Source organism: Anomalospiza imberbis, chromosome 4 (assembly GCF_031753505.1).
Source record: "Anomalospiza imberbis isolate Cuckoo-Finch-1a 21T00152 chromosome 4, ASM3175350v1, whole genome shotgun sequence".
Lineage (NCBI taxonomy): Eukaryota > Metazoa > Chordata > Aves > Passeriformes > Viduidae > Anomalospiza > Anomalospiza imberbis.
The window spans coordinates 56,917,714-56,934,899 of NC_089684.1; the positions used below are offsets into that span (position 1 = coordinate 56,917,714).

Genomic DNA, 17,186 nt, shown 5'->3' on the forward strand with positions numbered 1-17,186 from the left:
ATCACATAATGCTGATTGTTCTATTTTCCCTACCATTAGCTTTCTTACCCAAGATACATACTGAAGCAATAATGGAGCCAACAGGTGGTAACAGCAAAAACATCAAAACTTTTCTCACCATTAAAGAAACTAAGATTAATGCACTATTTGCTAGCAGTAATAGAGCAGAAGTCAACTAGAATATATGGAAGTATATTTGCTGGGATCAAGTTCCCACTTTCTCTCAAAAATCATTCAAATGAAATGAACATTCAATATGGGTTCAGAAAATCTGCCATAACGGGCAGTTTAATTACCTTTTTCTTCCGCAGTACTTCTAGGAGGTGTTTGTGTTACATCAATTTCTTTGGACACTTCTGCTGCATCACCAGAAATAACTTCCTACATTGTTTTGAAACAAGAGAGGAAAGATGTTTTACTATGCATTAAAAAACATTGCCAGTTACACTAAAAAACCACCCCACCCCAATACGTGAGTAGTTATTTTACTCATTAAGATTTTGTACTGTCTCTTAAAAACCTTGACACTGAGAAGCTTCATCACAAATCAGTGGGCGAGACAGCCCCAAATATAGTGCCTGTTTGCCTAAAAAGAACATCTATCTTGTCCTAACTCCTGGTTTGATTTAGCAGAACTCAGGTAAAGTGCAATAGACCCTCTTGAAGAGCTCAGGTCAGTACGCCCATGTAGATGCTGAACTGACTGGAGAGCTGGCATCCAACAATGCTCCATGAGATCCCAAGCTCCCAACTCTTGTGCAACTCAGTCCTCCATACCTCAAAGAGACTCAACACAGACGCCTGCCTTTTTTTTTGTCTCCCCCACTGAAAAGTATCATCTGCTAGTCAGTTCTTTCGTATTCAAGACATGCAAAAGTAGCTTAATTATGGAAACACTTCCCAAAATAAACTACTGAAGAAATAAGATTTTCATCTTATTTATGATTGCAGAACATAAGAGTTCTTGAAAATACCTTGATGTTACCAGGTTTCATTTTGGAACGCTGACTTTGTTCATCATCTTTTAGCACATCCTGAGCAATCTGCTGTTTGCCTGCAAAAGTAAGTGACAATTGAAGTGTTAAAAAAGTGTCTTCTGCATTTGTCATATTTTCGTGTCACTTTTATACAGCTCATTATTAATGAGATTCAAAAGTCTGAAAAGCAGCCTCTTACTTACAAAAATATGAACAGGAAGTTATTCTAACCACTCTTTGAAAAGGGAAGACAACACAATAACAGAAGAAAATTACATGTTTCTTGTATGTTACAGGTGTGGTTTGTTTTGTTTGCTTGTTTATTTTTAAAGATAAGCTCAAAATTGTTATTTGGTAGGTAACACATCAAGAAAGAGAACACTAACCTCAACTTCAACTCACCCAGAGACAGGGAAAGCAGTTATGGCTATGTGGGACACTAATGAATACACGACTTCTAATAGCTCACTTCATCAGTTCACAATTCTTAGAAGAGCAATAAAAGCTCTTATGAAAAAATGCTATTATTAATGATATTAACTTTTTTCTAAATTGTTCTGATGCTGAAAATACATAAAAGTTGAATCCAGAGCTTGAAGAGATATTACACTGTCAGTCTTGTAATAACTGTATCAACAAAATGACCAACTTATTTTGATGCTAACTGCATCTAAATTTGATTTAGAAATGTTTATGCCATTCAATGGACTGAATTCCTTATCACTTTTTGCTTCCAGACAAATAAAAGGCTACACTAAAATTTATTTCTTTCCACCTAAGGAAACATCCATCCCCACAAAATTTAGATTTTCCTGATAATCAGCTTCCTTATCTTTTATTTGACAAGGATAAAATTAGTAATTATTTTACAGACTAAACAAAAAATGTTTCTTCACCTATGATTGAAAAAATGACTATAATGCTCTTCTGTGCAGTAATTAAATTTGTTTTCATATTTTTATCAAATATATTAACTGAGATATTAGAAATTGTTTTGGAAATATAAATTACTTTGGAGTTTGGAATTTCCCCTATTCCATACTTTTCTCAAAAATACCATTTTATGGTCTAGACAGAGTAGAACACGGTTTTGCCACAGAAAAGCTTTGCACAAATTCCTGTACTTCTGTATCACTTACATTTTTCTTTATCCATTGTCTCTGGAGATTTACACTGAATTCCTCTAGATCTATGCTCTTCAGTTATCTGGGTAGCCAAGTTTTCCACCTACACACAAAACACAAAGAAAGATAACTTATTTTTTTCCATGCAATTTATAAACACAGAAGGGAGGAACTTTTCCCTACTTGCCTCTTCCAAGCACAACATACATTAAAATGGAAAGCAGCCGTTACAAAGGAATTTATTCCTAGAACTCAAGTAACATTCCTACTACAGAACAGCATGAACAAAAAACTTCAAACTTGCAGTATTTTCAGAATTTATGATTGATATTCTTATTGAAAAAAGTCTAAGAATTAAACACCCTAATACATGCTTTAAAAGTACTTCATCAAAGTAAACCACACAGAGTATTTCTGGATTTAACAACATTCTCCTACACACAGGAGCAGAATTATCTCATTAGCATCAGAAATGTGGCCAACCAGCATTTCAATATAGTAATAAATATATTTACTACCCAAGTTTAATTAACCGCAAACACAATTTCAGCCTGTTACCTGTCTTAAATGTCTTTTTTTTCCTCCACAAGACACACTTTACATTTGCAAGTTTCCATGTTATCCCTCTTGTAAGTCCTTGTGAAAGACAGCAGACTACATTAAATAGGTTTCTAATTGTGATCAAAACCTCCAAGAATAATCCCTATTTTTTTCTCTAGTCTCATGGACATCAGTTAAGCTTCTCTCTTCTGCCAGTTAACAGTCTTGAAATAGTCACAGACCATGGGACAACAATAAAAGATTTATTTACCAGCAGATTTGAAAGAATAATTAGACATCAACCTACACAGCTGCAGAATTTCAATAAACACAGGCTCTACATACACAAAAATAATATTTGCCTTTACAGAATATTTAATGTAAATAGAAGCAAATTCAAGTATGAGAAAAGCAGCACAGATATAGAGAATAAATTTAAAAAACAAGTACTTACATGAGAAGTTTCTTTTTCTAAAGGAGTATTCCTCTGCAGCATATCTATTAAAAATAATTTTAACACAATCAGAAAAGCTAAGCAAATGCAAAGCATCACACTATCCTGTACTTCACCTCCCTGAAAAGATTCCAGAGAACCTGAAACTATATAAAACTTACTTTCAATGTCCAAAGTAAGAGACAACCAATCTTCTCCGTAACAATCTACCCACAAAACAAAACAAGGTATGAATTCCTCAGCACAGGATAACTGGGACTCACTTTATGGTTGAAATACAGCCAATGACGGGGCTGTCATCTTTCAAATCTATGGCGACTTTGAAATTTCAAATATAGTTCTACCATCTGAATCAGAATTTCATCCATCACAATCTTAGATTCTGGATCATGAGATGAAGTAGAATGTGATTAAGCTACATTATAATTCCAGAGAACTAAAGTTTGCATAATTGTACTACTAAAATCTGTTGCTGACAGAAAGGACATAAGGAAATTGTCCAGTTGCTAAACTCCACTATACTCTGATGAAGTAGAGCCTCAGCCTTCCACATCACAAAAACATGGAAAATAATTATAAGAGTTGATGAATGGTCTGCAGTTTTGAAAGAAGTCCATAACTTTCAATACACTAAGAGAATTATAAAGAAGCTGCTCTATCAAGTGTTCTTAAAATCTGATTCATAAAAGCACCAGATTAATACCTTGATTAAAAAAAGCTGCTAAAACATTCCAAGGAACTTTCCCTTCAGCTACCACAAAAACAAACCTAAAATCAAATAAACCCACTTTTTTTTTTTTACATAGAGTTTTATGTATTTTGTAGCTTGTTTCTTAAATCTCCATGTTTTAGCAACAATTCTTTCACAGCTATATTGCTGAGTTGCACATCTTTCAATTTTTAAAGCAGTGTCAAATTAAGAGCTAGTTCCTACCCACTCAAACAGCAATGATTTGTTTACATTCCAAAGAATCTTGGACTACTAAACTACTGTGTCTGCTGTTCATACTCATGACAGGACACACATTTGTCTTTTAAACAACTTCCTTTTACGTATGTTGAGCTGTATGTATATATGCATGCATATATACATATAAGAGAGATTATTGTGGGGGAGAAAAAACCTCTCTACGAAGATCTATACAGCATTAGTCTTCAGTATGTCATATCCAACATGATTTACACAACAAATGGACTTTTGTTAAACATTTTACAAGAAACAAGATTATCTCAGTATGTTCAATATGCACATTTAAAATTTTAAGTACAGTCTGTCTGGGTGACTGAGTGATGGGAAGTGGCAGAGTTTTAAAGGCACTTCAAAGAAACCTCACAGAAAAACCTGTTCAAATTTTAGATCTGTCGTTCTGAAGTCTACATTCTTCTAACCAATTCTCAGGGTTTACATTTGCTTTCTTGTGAGCAGAGCATGTCTCTTATCACTCAGCTGAATATACACCACCCTATATGAATATACACCACCCTATACACTCTCCAGGTATATGAATCTGACCTACCTGGAGAGTAAATAAAGAATTCCAAAGTTTTATACCAATGCTCATATCTCACCTTACAGCTGTTTTTGTTTTCTATTTTGTACGTCTAAAAATTTAGAAGTGAGTTTAACAATGTGTCCCTTCATAGCATGTAGGCCTTCAGCTGCAACCTTCTGTTAGGGGAAATGCATCTTTAACCTCCCTGGACAATATAAGCAGCAGTAACACTGGTACCTCTTGGGATTCATTTTAGTTCTGCTTGCTATTCCAATAACTGAGGATTAGCTCTCATCTGGTACTGTTGTAAACATCTTTGTAATGCATCTGGAGCACAAAATCCATCAAGATGGGCACAAAGCAGGCATTTGTTTCTGCTTTAACAGGAAATCCAAACAATTGCAATGCATAATTTGGGTTTGGGAAGAATGGATTCTTTTTCAATTTTGGTCCTACTGGAGATTACCTACTTATAACTGCTCTTCAAATTTGAGTTAATAACCACAATTATTTCAATCTTTTGGAGAGTAAGGAAAAAAAAAAAACAACAGAAATTTTCTGTAAAGTCTCTGTGACTTGTCCTATAGTACTTACTATTTTCATATCCTCACAAGGCCTGTCGCAGCACCCTAAAACCAGGATGTTCTAAATCTATAAGGAAGAAAGCCATTCCTTTGGGAAGTTTCTGTATCTTTCCTGGACAAATGTTTTTCTTTATTTATTGATTTTGAGTAGAATATTAGCAGTTAACGTTTTTTTAAATCTCAAATTTTAAAATCCTTTCCTACTTTCAGCATATCATGCTGGAGGAAATGTCTGACCCTCCTTTCCCACAAACCAAATTCAAGGCCCCCTGAACTCCCAGATACAGTTAAAGATTTCTGAAGGCTTTCTTCAACTCCTTTATACACCATATATAACAGATCTGCAACCCTATCATCATAAATAATAGTCCCTTCAGCATGAAACTAAGCTGCTATCAAGCATAAAAATCACCTTTTTGCAGTTCTCTAGTCTGAAGATCCATACATCCTTCTTCACTTCTTGCACTTTCAGGCTGTTGTGACTAAGCACAAAATCAAAAGAAAGAAATATTGCAGATATTCAGAACAAGTATGTCTCACTCCGCTCCTGTGTGTCATGATGAACATTTTCTTATCATGAACTATAAAAGTCTTCAAAGCTTTCTTATTAAGACATCAGTACATATATTAAGAAGGAACAGTCAGAGCTATGTTCAACAGTAGAGTATTTAGATTTGACCTTAGAGTTAACATTAGTACCAGAGATTAGCTTAAAAAAGCAGATTTCAGGAATTCAAGGTGAAACATTTACTCTGAGTTCCAAACAGCCTAGAAATGTTCACCTATACAAGGAAAAAAAGGATCTGCTATGTATAACAAAGTACAATGATCTCCCTTCAACTTGTGTTTTGGGTGGATCTTTTAGGTTTGCTTGCCTTTTTTTTTTTTTTTTTATGAAGTTGCAGATCAACTCAAAGTTGCCATTGCATAAATAATGCTATATGGAGCTAAGTGTATTAAGTCTGATCTGAACATTGTAAACACATCTACAGTTCCACACGATGGCTATACTGACTCCTGAACCATGTTATGCTGGCAAACAGTGCAGCTGTTTGCAGGTGGAATTATCAGTAATTCCCACCAGACTGAAGCTGACTTTCCTGAAATCCACCCTTTCATAGATGCTTGAATCTCTGAACAATGCTATCCCTCAAAAACTTATTCTCAGAGCTTGGCAAGATACATGAATGGACGCCTGCATCTGAATGAAGAATTAAACCAAGTGGAATCCTGCCTGCTATGGAACACAACCCAGACACACAGACTCAGCTTTGATCTTACACAAGCTATAGGTGACCATGAAACACCCTGGATTACCCAGGGTGTCCCATTCTTCTGTGACAGCAGATAAGGGGCTGTAGTTATCAGAACACAGCAGCAGCAAGTGTTGCTCACACACACGGATGTGTGAGTCTGAAGACTGGCTAGGAAGTGATGCAACACAATGAACAGCAGTGTAGGTTTGTTTACTGGTTCAAAGGACTAAACCAATGCTTGCCAGCTCTAAGAGCTAGAATGTGGGTGACTATTTTGCAGGCAACATGCACACAGTATGACAGATTTAAAAAAAAAACAAACTTCAATGCCTCAGTCACAGAAGGAGTATGGCTGAAGGAGGGAATTATTCCTAAGACAGAATAACATGGACAGCCCACAATTTAAAAGCCAGCTGCTTAGAAAACTACAGCTGAATAATCTGAAAAATTACTCTTTCGAAGTTCTCCAGTTTAAATTTTTAAATCTCCATTTCTGCTGCACAAAAATCAAAACATACAAGGAAGAAACCCTAGCAAGATGTATGACAAAGCAAGAAACAGTGCAGTAAAAATTTTCAAAATAACAAATACCTTGTCAGTTCTCAAGGTACTTTCTAGTTCTTCTGTCAACTTTGGTAAGGCTGTATTATTGCCTAATGAAATACAAATATGTTAAAATTATCAGAATACATTATGCATTTATCTCATGCTACAGTAGAATGTTAGAGTACTACCTCATGCATATGGCACATAAATCCTTCTTGTGAACAACAGAAACAATAGCCAATCTGTTTACAGCAAACCACCTCAATAAAACCCAAACCTGGCATTTGCAAGAACACAAGTACTGCTATATTTTCCTTAAATAAAAAAGGCTTGGAAAATATGGGGTATCAGGATTTACCACAGCTTACTTATAAATTCCGACTTTGGGGTTTTTTTTCCTTGCTTATTTATGAATTCTAAGTTTGTTTTTTTCTTCTTGCTTTTCCTTCAAAAAGAAACCATCAACAGATTTTTTTAGATCAAATTCCAAACAGCAAACTACCTCTGTATTAATAAATGCAGAACTCAGAGTTAATTCTAAGGATATATTTTGCTTTAAATGACAATTAAGTCTAAATCTGTCAGCTCTAGAATCATAACCACTGAAAATGTTCAATTTCTACAGAGACTGAAAACTCAGTAGTTCCTGTTAGCATCAACACAGTTTCAGAAAATCATAAAACCCCTTCCTATCTCATTCCCCAGGGGAACAACTGTATGCTTGTAACATCTTAAAAACAGGCCATGGCAACAGCATAGTCACATGAATTTTACAGCATTTTTAGAAACTTATTTCAGAGCCCTGTTTAGAAAGCTTTTCCTAAACAAAAAGAAATACTTACAACATGGTAATTCACTAATGATGATTGCAAAGCGATTACATGATGGTTGCAGCTCACAGAATAAGTACCATTACCGTTTATAAAAGCTACATCAATGGACAAGAAGAATTGAGGAAAGCACCGAGACAGGAATACTTTACTATGTAGTATTTTACACTTTCATGGCTCATTTGCCTCTTGTATAAACAGCAAATAACATTTTTCAAGCTTACTAAACCAGCATCTTTCCTAGAAAAATTCCTAAAATCCCAAAATCTGCAGAGACAGCTTTCTCAACCCAAATGTCAATAAAACTAGAGAATAAAGCCAGCCTTTAAGAAACTGGACCTTAATCCACATTATAATTTTTTTTAAAAATTATAGCAAAGAGAGACATGAGAATGAAAAGAATTAAAAAATAGTACTTGACCAGCATCATTCCACTTTGTGTGGCATAAACAGATTTTTCTACAGTTTAATTTCCCCAAAATTTATAATGAAGTCACAACCTTGACTTCATTACAGCATGTACACAATTCATTAATGTTCAAAATACCTGGTGCTTCAGCTACTTTAGAGGGTCAAAGAAATGCAAGGTCAAAAATAGTAGGATGTTCAGTACACTGAATTTTAGGAACCAACAATTATGCAGATTCACTTCAAATGTTAGCACAGAAAAATAGATCTGGATATAGAGTATGATATCCTTAATGACATATACTATCATTTTCTATTTAAAATAGACATCTACTGTTCACTTATAATACTTACTTAGGATAACTGGCTGATTCCTTTGTAACACAAAGCAGAACCATTTCAAGTGGATTCATAAGACAAAATTAAGTATAATACAGTGAATCTGAACATGACCACTAAATAGTAACCCAGAGAAAATCTGCAGTTATGATTAAGCATGGCCAATCTTAACCTTCAAAATTAGTATGAACTTATCTTTCCAAAATGATGAACATATGTCAAAATGAAATGCATCCTCTTTCCTAAAAAACTTTTTGAATTTTGTAACACATTGATAATAAAACCCATGTGTACCTCCACAATAATTACCCCTTGCAAATAACTTTAGATATTGGCTGACAACTTTAAGTCAATGTATTTTAGTAATTTCTTGCACTCTAATGTTTTCCAACACAACACAGGTAATTGTGCTCAGTTGGTCTTGTTCACCCAGAATCACGTGCTTATTTATTTGTCACCAATTCTTAAGTGTATTAATAGCCATTTTACAGCTAACAAAGAAGTGAGGTATATCTGAACAGTACAAGTTATTCCTAACTATAATCGTAAAATGCATCTGTTTATGACAACCTATGAACTGAACAATTTAAAAAAAAAAGAAATCCTCACCTGAATTAAAGGTTGCATTACTTTTCTGAAAAGTAACTTCAATGCCAGTATCACCTGTTTCGACCAAGTTGGTTTTGTCATCACTGTCATATAGCTTTTCTACATGCAATGACGTGAGATCCCTTTTTTCCCCTAGTTCTGCTTCTATCGTTACTTCACCATGGTTGGTGTTTACAGTCACTTCATTTGCAGAAACTAAGGAGAGAGCCTGCGTCTTCGGCAAGGGAGTCCTTATTTCAGATAAGTCACTTTCTAGAAGTACGTTTGAATTTAATTTATAGTTTACATTCCTTACAGCTTCACTCTCTTTTGCTGCTTCTGAAATCGTACTAGAGAGTTCCGATGTAACGTTCTCACATAAAACATCTTCTGCTTGCTCATTGTCCTCACCTGCCTCTGGGGAAGGACTCTCAGCAGTCTCTGTACTAATCTCCACACAAAGGGCCTCATCGACACTCATGAGGTTCACTGCATTTTCATCTGTTTCTGTGATTTCACCGTCTACTGTGGCCTGAGATGCTACTGATTCTGTCCTCACCCCACTCTCATGTGTCTCGTTCTCTCTACCAATAACAAGCAAAGAATTCCCGCTTTTTTCTGGGCCTGTGGTTGAAAGAATGCATTCAATCTGGTTAGCAGTATTAAAAATTTCTTCACTTTTGTCTTTTACTTCTGTACTCTCAGTAGCAAGCTGACTTTCTTCTATGACTGTGAAGGTGAAGAGACTATCACATTCTTCCATTGTGCTCAGAGTGATCACTGCCCCCTCCTCCTTATCTTCTATATTTGAAGCAGTGTGTTGATCTTCACTGTCAGTTGCAACTCTTAGCACAGGAGCTCCACATTCTCCCACAAAAATCACAGAACCTTTGCTTTTCCCATCTGCATTGAAAGCAGTTAGTCCAAATTGTTCATCTACAGTTTCAGTGGTCTCCACCACCCTACATTCCTCTGATGCATTTGGAGAGAGAATGGCCCCTTCATCTCCTGCTACGATGAGCTGACTTTCAGCTTGTGGTGCTGCACTGATCAGGACTATCTCACATTCTTCTGTCATGCTTGTAGTGATCATAGCAGCTTCACATCTTCCTTCTGTTTCTGAAGCAGTGAGATTGTTTTCATCTTGCACAGCTACACTAGACATAGGAGCTTCAAAACATTCTGCTGTACTTGTAGAGATCACTAATGCTTCATTCTTTGACTCTGTGTCTGAGATATGCTGAATCACCTCTTCTGTGACTTCACTTGACATTAGGATTACTTGTTCTTCCACAACACTTGTGGAAATCATAGCACACTCATCCTTTTCTTCCTTCCCACTAGCAGTTGGGTGACTTCCATCATCACCATTATCATCTCCTCCTGTGCTGGATTCACTAGGCATGGGAACCTCATATACCTCCATATCTACAGAAACCATAGTATTCTCATTTATTTCTTCCGTTTTCACAGAGGGGAGCTGACCATCATATTCAATAGCTGCACTTGACATAGGAGCCTCAAATTCCTCCACAATACTGGTGGAAATCATAGTGCACTCATCTTTCTCCTGCTTACTGCTATAAGTATTCACACACTCTTTAAACTCTGTGGCTGTGCTGGGCATAGGCATTGTGTCTTCAGCGTCTATTAATATCATAGAGTTTTCCCCACTTTCGTTTACTCTTGCAACAGCAAGTGGACCTTCTTCAGCATCTGTGGCTGAATGTAAAGGAGCATCTTCCACTGTGCTGGTAGAAATGACATCACCTTTTACCTTTACTCCTCTGTCAGCAGGAGTATGAGAAGTATCATCCTTCTTTGGAACTGCACTACTTATAGAGGCATCAAGTCCTCTGCTGTCAAAGAAAGTCGTGGCTTTCTCATGTTTGTCTTCAGCACCAAACTGTGTCTTATCTTGCACTGCCATAGCACTAGTCATGGGACCCTCACATTCCTCAGCATCTGAGGGAAGCAAGATACCTTCACACTTTCCTGTCTGTGCAGCTAAGGCACCCTCATCTGCAGCACTTGCACTGGTCACGCTGCTTTCAACAATGCCTTTATCATTTCTGCAGTCTGTGCCACAATTAGCTTCTTTCTCTGCACTTGTCATGCTGTCGACAGTAAGCTTATTTATATCTGTGCCAGCCACTCCTGACTCAGCTTCCATTTGTTCAGCAACTATGCAGATAATGGAACTTTCACCTTCTTCTGCACCTATACAAATTAGTGCACTTTCACTTTCCACTCCTGTACAAGTAGAAGCATGTTCATTTTCTTCATTTCCTCTTCCTGTACTGGACACAATATCCTCGCCTTCTTCATCCTCTTCTTTTGAGCCTGTACTAGTCACAAAACCTTCATCATCACATAGTCCTACACTGACTGTAGTGATGGTGGCTTCTTCCTTTGCCCTTGTACTGTTCATTAGACTTTCACATTTTTCAGTTTCTAAACAAACTACAAATCCCTCGTTGCTGTCTCCTAGCCCTGTGCAGACCGCTGAAATTTCAGCATCATCTTCTGGGGTTATGCCTGTGCTGGTCACCGCGCTTTCACCATTTACAGTATCCTCAGATTTGTCACCACTAGTTCCAGCTGTGGCACTGTTGTTTGTGACCACTGCAACACACGCACCAGTTACAGTGTTTTCTCCTTGGGTATCTGTACCAGTCACAGAACAGATGATGAAGTTATGACCTCTTTCTTCTGCACCTGTGCAAGTCACAGTACCTTCGTGTTCTTTTACTTGGCCAGCTGTCACATTGCCCCTAAATTCACCTGAATTATCAACACTGGCTGACCCTTCACCTGTTTCTGTCCCTGCACTAGTTACAGCTCCATCGCTCTCCATTTCACCTAAGCAGGACACAGAACTTTCAAATTTGCCTCTATCTACACAAGTTGAGGTCTTTTGCTTTTCTTCAGAGCCTGCACTAGTCACAGCATCATCTTTTTCTTCTGTCCCAGCACTATTCACACTGCCTTCAATTTCTACTCCACTTGGGTTCACTGAATCCTTACAACCTTCTTCTGCATCAACCATGGTACTGTCACCATTTTCTTCTCCTTCTGTACTTGTTAGGAAGCTTTCACTTTCTGCTAATCCTTCAGTGACAACACTGCCACCACCTTCTTCAGCTGCTGCAACAGTACAGTCACCAGTATCTGCTCCTGTGACAAAACTGTGGCCCTCACTACGTTTTACCCACATGCCTGTTGTGAAACCTTCATCAGCTTCTATGCTTGTGCAGATTACGGTCACCTCACTTTCTTCTGAGCAAGTGGTTGTAGCATCACTGTCCTTTCCAGAATGTGATGTACTACCCTCAGCTCCTTCTCCTCCTGTACTAGTTGCCATTGCAGTGCTCTCAATGATCTTTTCTGTGCTTGTTCCTATCACACTGGCAGGAGTTTTTTGTAGGCTGCTATACAACAAACTAAGTTTACTACTTCCTGCACTGGTACCTACAGCATTACTTTCATTTTTGTCTTCCATGCTAACCACATTAGTCCCTTCTTGCCCATTAGCTATAACAGAGCCTTTGAAGCTTTCCTCAGGAACATCTTCAGGCACTGAAACAGAGGAAGACTGGATCATATCATCAATGTCATGCACCTTGCTCTTTTCCACAATATCCATCATTGTGCTTCTTTCTCCCGTTGTGGAAGGATCTATATTCAAGCACTCTCTTCTTTTTCTTCTTGGGCTAAGTTCTTTTGTTGTTACATTTCCATGATATTCAGTTATGCCAGACATCAAGTTTTCCTCTTTTCTTTTTAACTTCCTATATTGAGAGCCTTCTGACTTTGCTGCTTCATTGTAATCTTTCTGCCTACATAACCCAGCTGTACTGTCTTCCATTGCCTGCTCATCAGGCCGGGACACCTCATTAACTTTTTCCACACTGTTTGCCACGACGGTGTTGTCACCATCATCTTTCATGACAGAACTCGGCACTGCACGATCTTGCTCCATGTATACAACCTGTGCTGTATCATTCTTCAAAAGGAAAGCATCTTCCAATAAGGAAGTCCCATCTGAATTGTGGCATTCTTTAGACATGGTACCTAAAGAATCTGTAGAATCTGAGATATCCATATCCATGGACTTTGCATCAGCAGCATCTTCTCTTGAAGAATTAATTGCTAAAGGAACATCATCTGAATTAGAATTTATCACAGTTCTTAAATTCTTTGGTCTTCTGCTATCTTTTGAAGCCTGATCCTTACTAGATGCATTCTTTAAGGTTCTACCACTTGTTTCATACACAATATTTGTTTTATAAGCCCCTTGTTTACCGGGACCTTGAGCCATGGAAGCTTTTTTGGACAAAGGGTCTAAGGCACCAAGTTGTTTATTTGAAGTATCTTCTTGTTCAACAGTTTTTTCAGCTGCAGGCAGAAACTGTGATTCACAGACTTCAGGATCTGCCAAGCTGTGTTTTAACTCCTTATTTGAGATAGAACGAGATCCTTTTTGTTTTACTGCACACTTGACATCTGTGGCTTGAAGAGAGTTTTGAATGTTTTTTCCATCCATGTTAGATGCATCCTGTGCTTTTGTTTTTTTCAAATCAAGTTCGATCAGCTCTTCCTCATGACCAGCATGCAAGTCATCATTATTCATTGTTGCCTTCTGAGGGGCTGGAACCTGGTTGCTTTCAGTTGTGCTAGCTGATTGCTTTTCCTCCTTAAGTAAATCTTGGTTTGATATATTGCCTTTCCTATTTTCACAGGATACCTTCTTGCTTTGTTTTTTATCTGCTGCCATTGTGACATTAGATAATCTTTCATGCCCACTCTCCATTTCTTTAGTATCTTTATCTTCCAATTTGATGTTATCTTCCTTCTTCTTTATTTCCTTGTTGCTGTGCTTTAAGTTTCTGCTTTTATGACCTTCAGCAGAGAACCTTCTTTCTAGTTTGGAATTACTTAAATCTTTATCACTTCTGTATTTCTCTTTTACAGCCCCTTTTTCTCCAGAATGTAACTTAACTCTGTGACTAAAGTCTTTTTGTGATCCCTGAGTTGACTGTGGGCCACTTGCAAGCTGAAACTCGGCACCACTCTCCTCCAAACCTTTATCTTCATTCCTGGATTTGTGCTGTTTATCTGAATCATTGTCTTCCATGCTCTTGTCTTTGTCTAGTTTCTGTCCAGTGTCTTGTTTTGTTAATTCCTGTAATTCCGTTTCAGATGCTTTGAACTGTTTACTATGACTCTTTGACTTGGACTTTAACAAAACCTTATCTTCTGCAAGGCTCTTAGATCTTCGTCTATCTTTATGAACACCATCTTCAAGTTTTACATTACTGTCAGAGTTAGTTGTTTCTATTTCATGCTTATCTTCTGAGTAGCTTTCGCTCCTTCTGTGTGATGCTGAACCAGGTTGCTTTGAGGCACTTAGGGAATCCTTCTGTGGCTTAGAATCACTCAAGGACCTTTTGGTCTTGTATTCTGCTCTTGGTTTGTCTGTTGAGAGATGTCTGTCTTTTTTGTTTTCTTTCCGCAGCAGTTCTTCAGCTTTTAAGGTTGAATCAGAAGGGTTTTTACCATCTTTTCCTGTTACTGATACTCTCCGTTCACTTCGGTGTTTACTTTTTCTTTCACATTTGTCATCTGAGGAAACCTTTATTTGTTGATTATGTTTCTGCCCACCATCCTCTCCTTTCAAACTTCGCTCAAATGAATGAAGTTCAACATCTTCACCTGGCTTGTGAATACCATCTCCTTTATGTTTGTGCTTTAAAGGAAGTTTATCTTCTACAGCAGTTCTTTCCTTTTCATTTTTATCTCTGTAAGACTTGGCTTCTTTTTTGGCAGAATTTCTCATATGTTGAATTTCTGTGTCAGTATCTTTTTTGGGGTGTTTTTCATTCTTAGATATGGATTTCTGCTTCTGTGGTTCTTCAGTATTGACTTCTGCTTTATCCAGTTGTTTTTTTGCATCCCGTGTTTCGCTGTCCTGCTGAGCTCCTTCAGCCTGAAGAGAAGTGGAGGTTTTTCTTTTATGTTCTTTTTCTGCTTTAGAATCACTTTTGCTTTCCTCAGCTGAATGTCCCCATTCCGAAAGTCTTCTAAGTTGTTTACAGATTTCATTTTTTCCATGATTGTGCTTCAATTCTTTGGAAGAATTTTTTTCACAGGTCTACAAAAGAGATTTTAAAAAAATATATAAATATACATTACACAGTTCCCTCACTTATGTGCCTGAACAGAACTGGCAAGCACAAAATCTTGAAAAAAAAACTTAACACATAAGGGAATACACTTAACATTGTAATAAAAATTCATTTTATCCAGGAAATGAAAATTGCCATTTTCCTTTCAGCTATCTGCTACAGTGGAAACATTGAAAGCAGAAGGAGTTATCCTTAAACTGTCTGAACTTTATTATTTTTTCTTCATATGATTTTCTTCATAATTTTTCTAAAATGACTAAAAAAGGTTTTTGAATAGACAACCACAATTTCAAGTACTCTGCAAGCTACTTTAAATAGCTATTATGCCATCTGGTAAAACAAAACTGTAATTAAAAATCTGAAACTAAACAACACATCAAAACCTAAAAAAGATACATCTAGATTTCTACTTGAACTTCTTCTCCCACTTCTTGAACTTCTACTCCCACCTTTTAAAATTTAAATAATGTTATTCATAAAGTTCTCACCATAAAATTTTTCTTTCCTTTTGTGTTTGGAGCACAGTCAGTTTTCCTTTAACTTTCCAGTGAGAAGTTAAAACAGATCAAGCTCAAGTCTTTGCATAAAAAAGACACTGCTCTTTTTAAAAACTCAGCATGCTTCACAGATTAGGGCTCAAACTGCATCTCAGGTTCTACTACAAAATGCATCAGCACTGAATACACAGACCACATTTCAGTGGCTACTGGAATTCAGAAAACATTACTACATGATGTCAGATCACTAATACAACTGAAGGAACAGGCAGGGAAAAACTTATGAGAACGAATGCAATTATATGCAGCTTGGTGTGGACATATGAAAGAGTACTATCAGAATGAAAAGGAAGATAGTAAGATTTATCCTTAAGAGACACCTACCTCATTTGTCTTTTGCATTTCTTTAGAATCTTCTTCAGATGGATCATTTTTCTTTCTGCAGCTATCTTCAGTATGCCTGAAACAGGTATTTGTACAATTTAACAAAGAACAATTGGTACCAGCCTATTGCCCACTAAAAATACAGAAACTGAGCATTATCACCAAACTTCTGACTAACTAATTCACCCAGGCTTTTTTCTCTTGCAAAATTACATATATCAGCTTCAAAAATACCCTGAATACCAGTGCTTTTAAGCAGTATTAGTATGACATTAGTACTGTTGCTGTCCCTGTAAAATGGGTAAAAGTTCTCCTTGCCCCATATTTACCTATGTGTAGACAGTTATGCACAAAGGTACGTATCTACATGAAACATCTATCTAAAGATGAAGCCAACTTGACTTGCCTATTAGATGCACAAACATGTAAAAGCTCTCTGTTCTCAGGCCTTTATTACCATTCTGTGAAAAACCACAAAGACTGCAGCTGCAGTCTGAGCTGCAACATACTGAATCACCTGTAATTTTTCTGCCAGAATTTAATGTTTATTAGTAACAATATTATGCAAATATTTTAAGAAAAAAACTGTTTAAATGGATAAGGCTAAGTACAAAGTTGAAAAGAACCTTTCCAGTGTGCAAAAATTAATATTCAAAACATTAAGTGCTTTTGAGTAAATACATAAATACCGTGAATCTCTTTTTCTTTTTCTGCTCAGGGCCACTTTTTTTTCCAAAAATTTCTGTTCTTTAAGCACATCCTTAATGCTGGTACCAGTTGTTTTTGACTCTAGACTTTTTGATGAAGGTTCTTCTAATTGTAAGCCACTTTTTCCTAAAATACAAATGGTGAAATACATACACATCATTATATTAATGCTTCAGCTATAAACATGACAGAAAGCAGTACAGAAAGCATTAAGGTGTAGCAGAGAACAGCAGTTAGATTGGTGTTAATTAAGCCTAAGCAGTGTAATGG

The 17,186-nt window shown here is 36.9% G+C and overlaps 1 protein-coding gene across 5 annotated transcripts in view; it reads right to left on the bottom strand.

The window, feature by feature from the left end:
- BOD1L1 (biorientation of chromosomes in cell division 1 like 1) overlaps nt 1-17,186 on the bottom strand; it is a 37,148-nt gene that overhangs the window by 12,309 nt on the left and 7,653 nt on the right. For 3 of the 5 annotated variants that reach the window (XR_010998576.1, XM_068188696.1, XM_068188695.1), the window contains exons 8-16: nt 16,898-17,042; nt 16,209-16,284; nt 9,161-15,293; nt 7,020-7,081; nt 5,585-5,654; nt 3,096-3,139; nt 2,117-2,204; nt 975-1,054; nt 297-381 (exon numbers count right to left, since the gene is read on the bottom strand). Coding sequence is in view for 3 of the 5 variants with exons in the window: in XM_068188696.1 (XP_068044797.1) it covers nt 297-381; nt 975-1,054; nt 2,117-2,204; nt 3,096-3,139; nt 5,585-5,654; nt 7,020-7,081; nt 9,161-15,293; nt 16,209-16,284; nt 16,898-17,042 (6,783 nt within the window). In the remaining 2 variants the exon portion in view is untranslated. Of the gene's footprint in view, nt 1-296; nt 382-974; nt 1,055-2,112; nt 2,205-3,095; nt 3,140-5,182; nt 5,240-5,584; nt 5,655-7,019; nt 7,082-9,160; nt 15,294-16,208; nt 16,285-16,897; nt 17,043-17,186 lie in introns of those variants that run through there. The other 2 variants (XR_010998577.1, XM_068188697.1) reach the window with 2 other exon arrangements.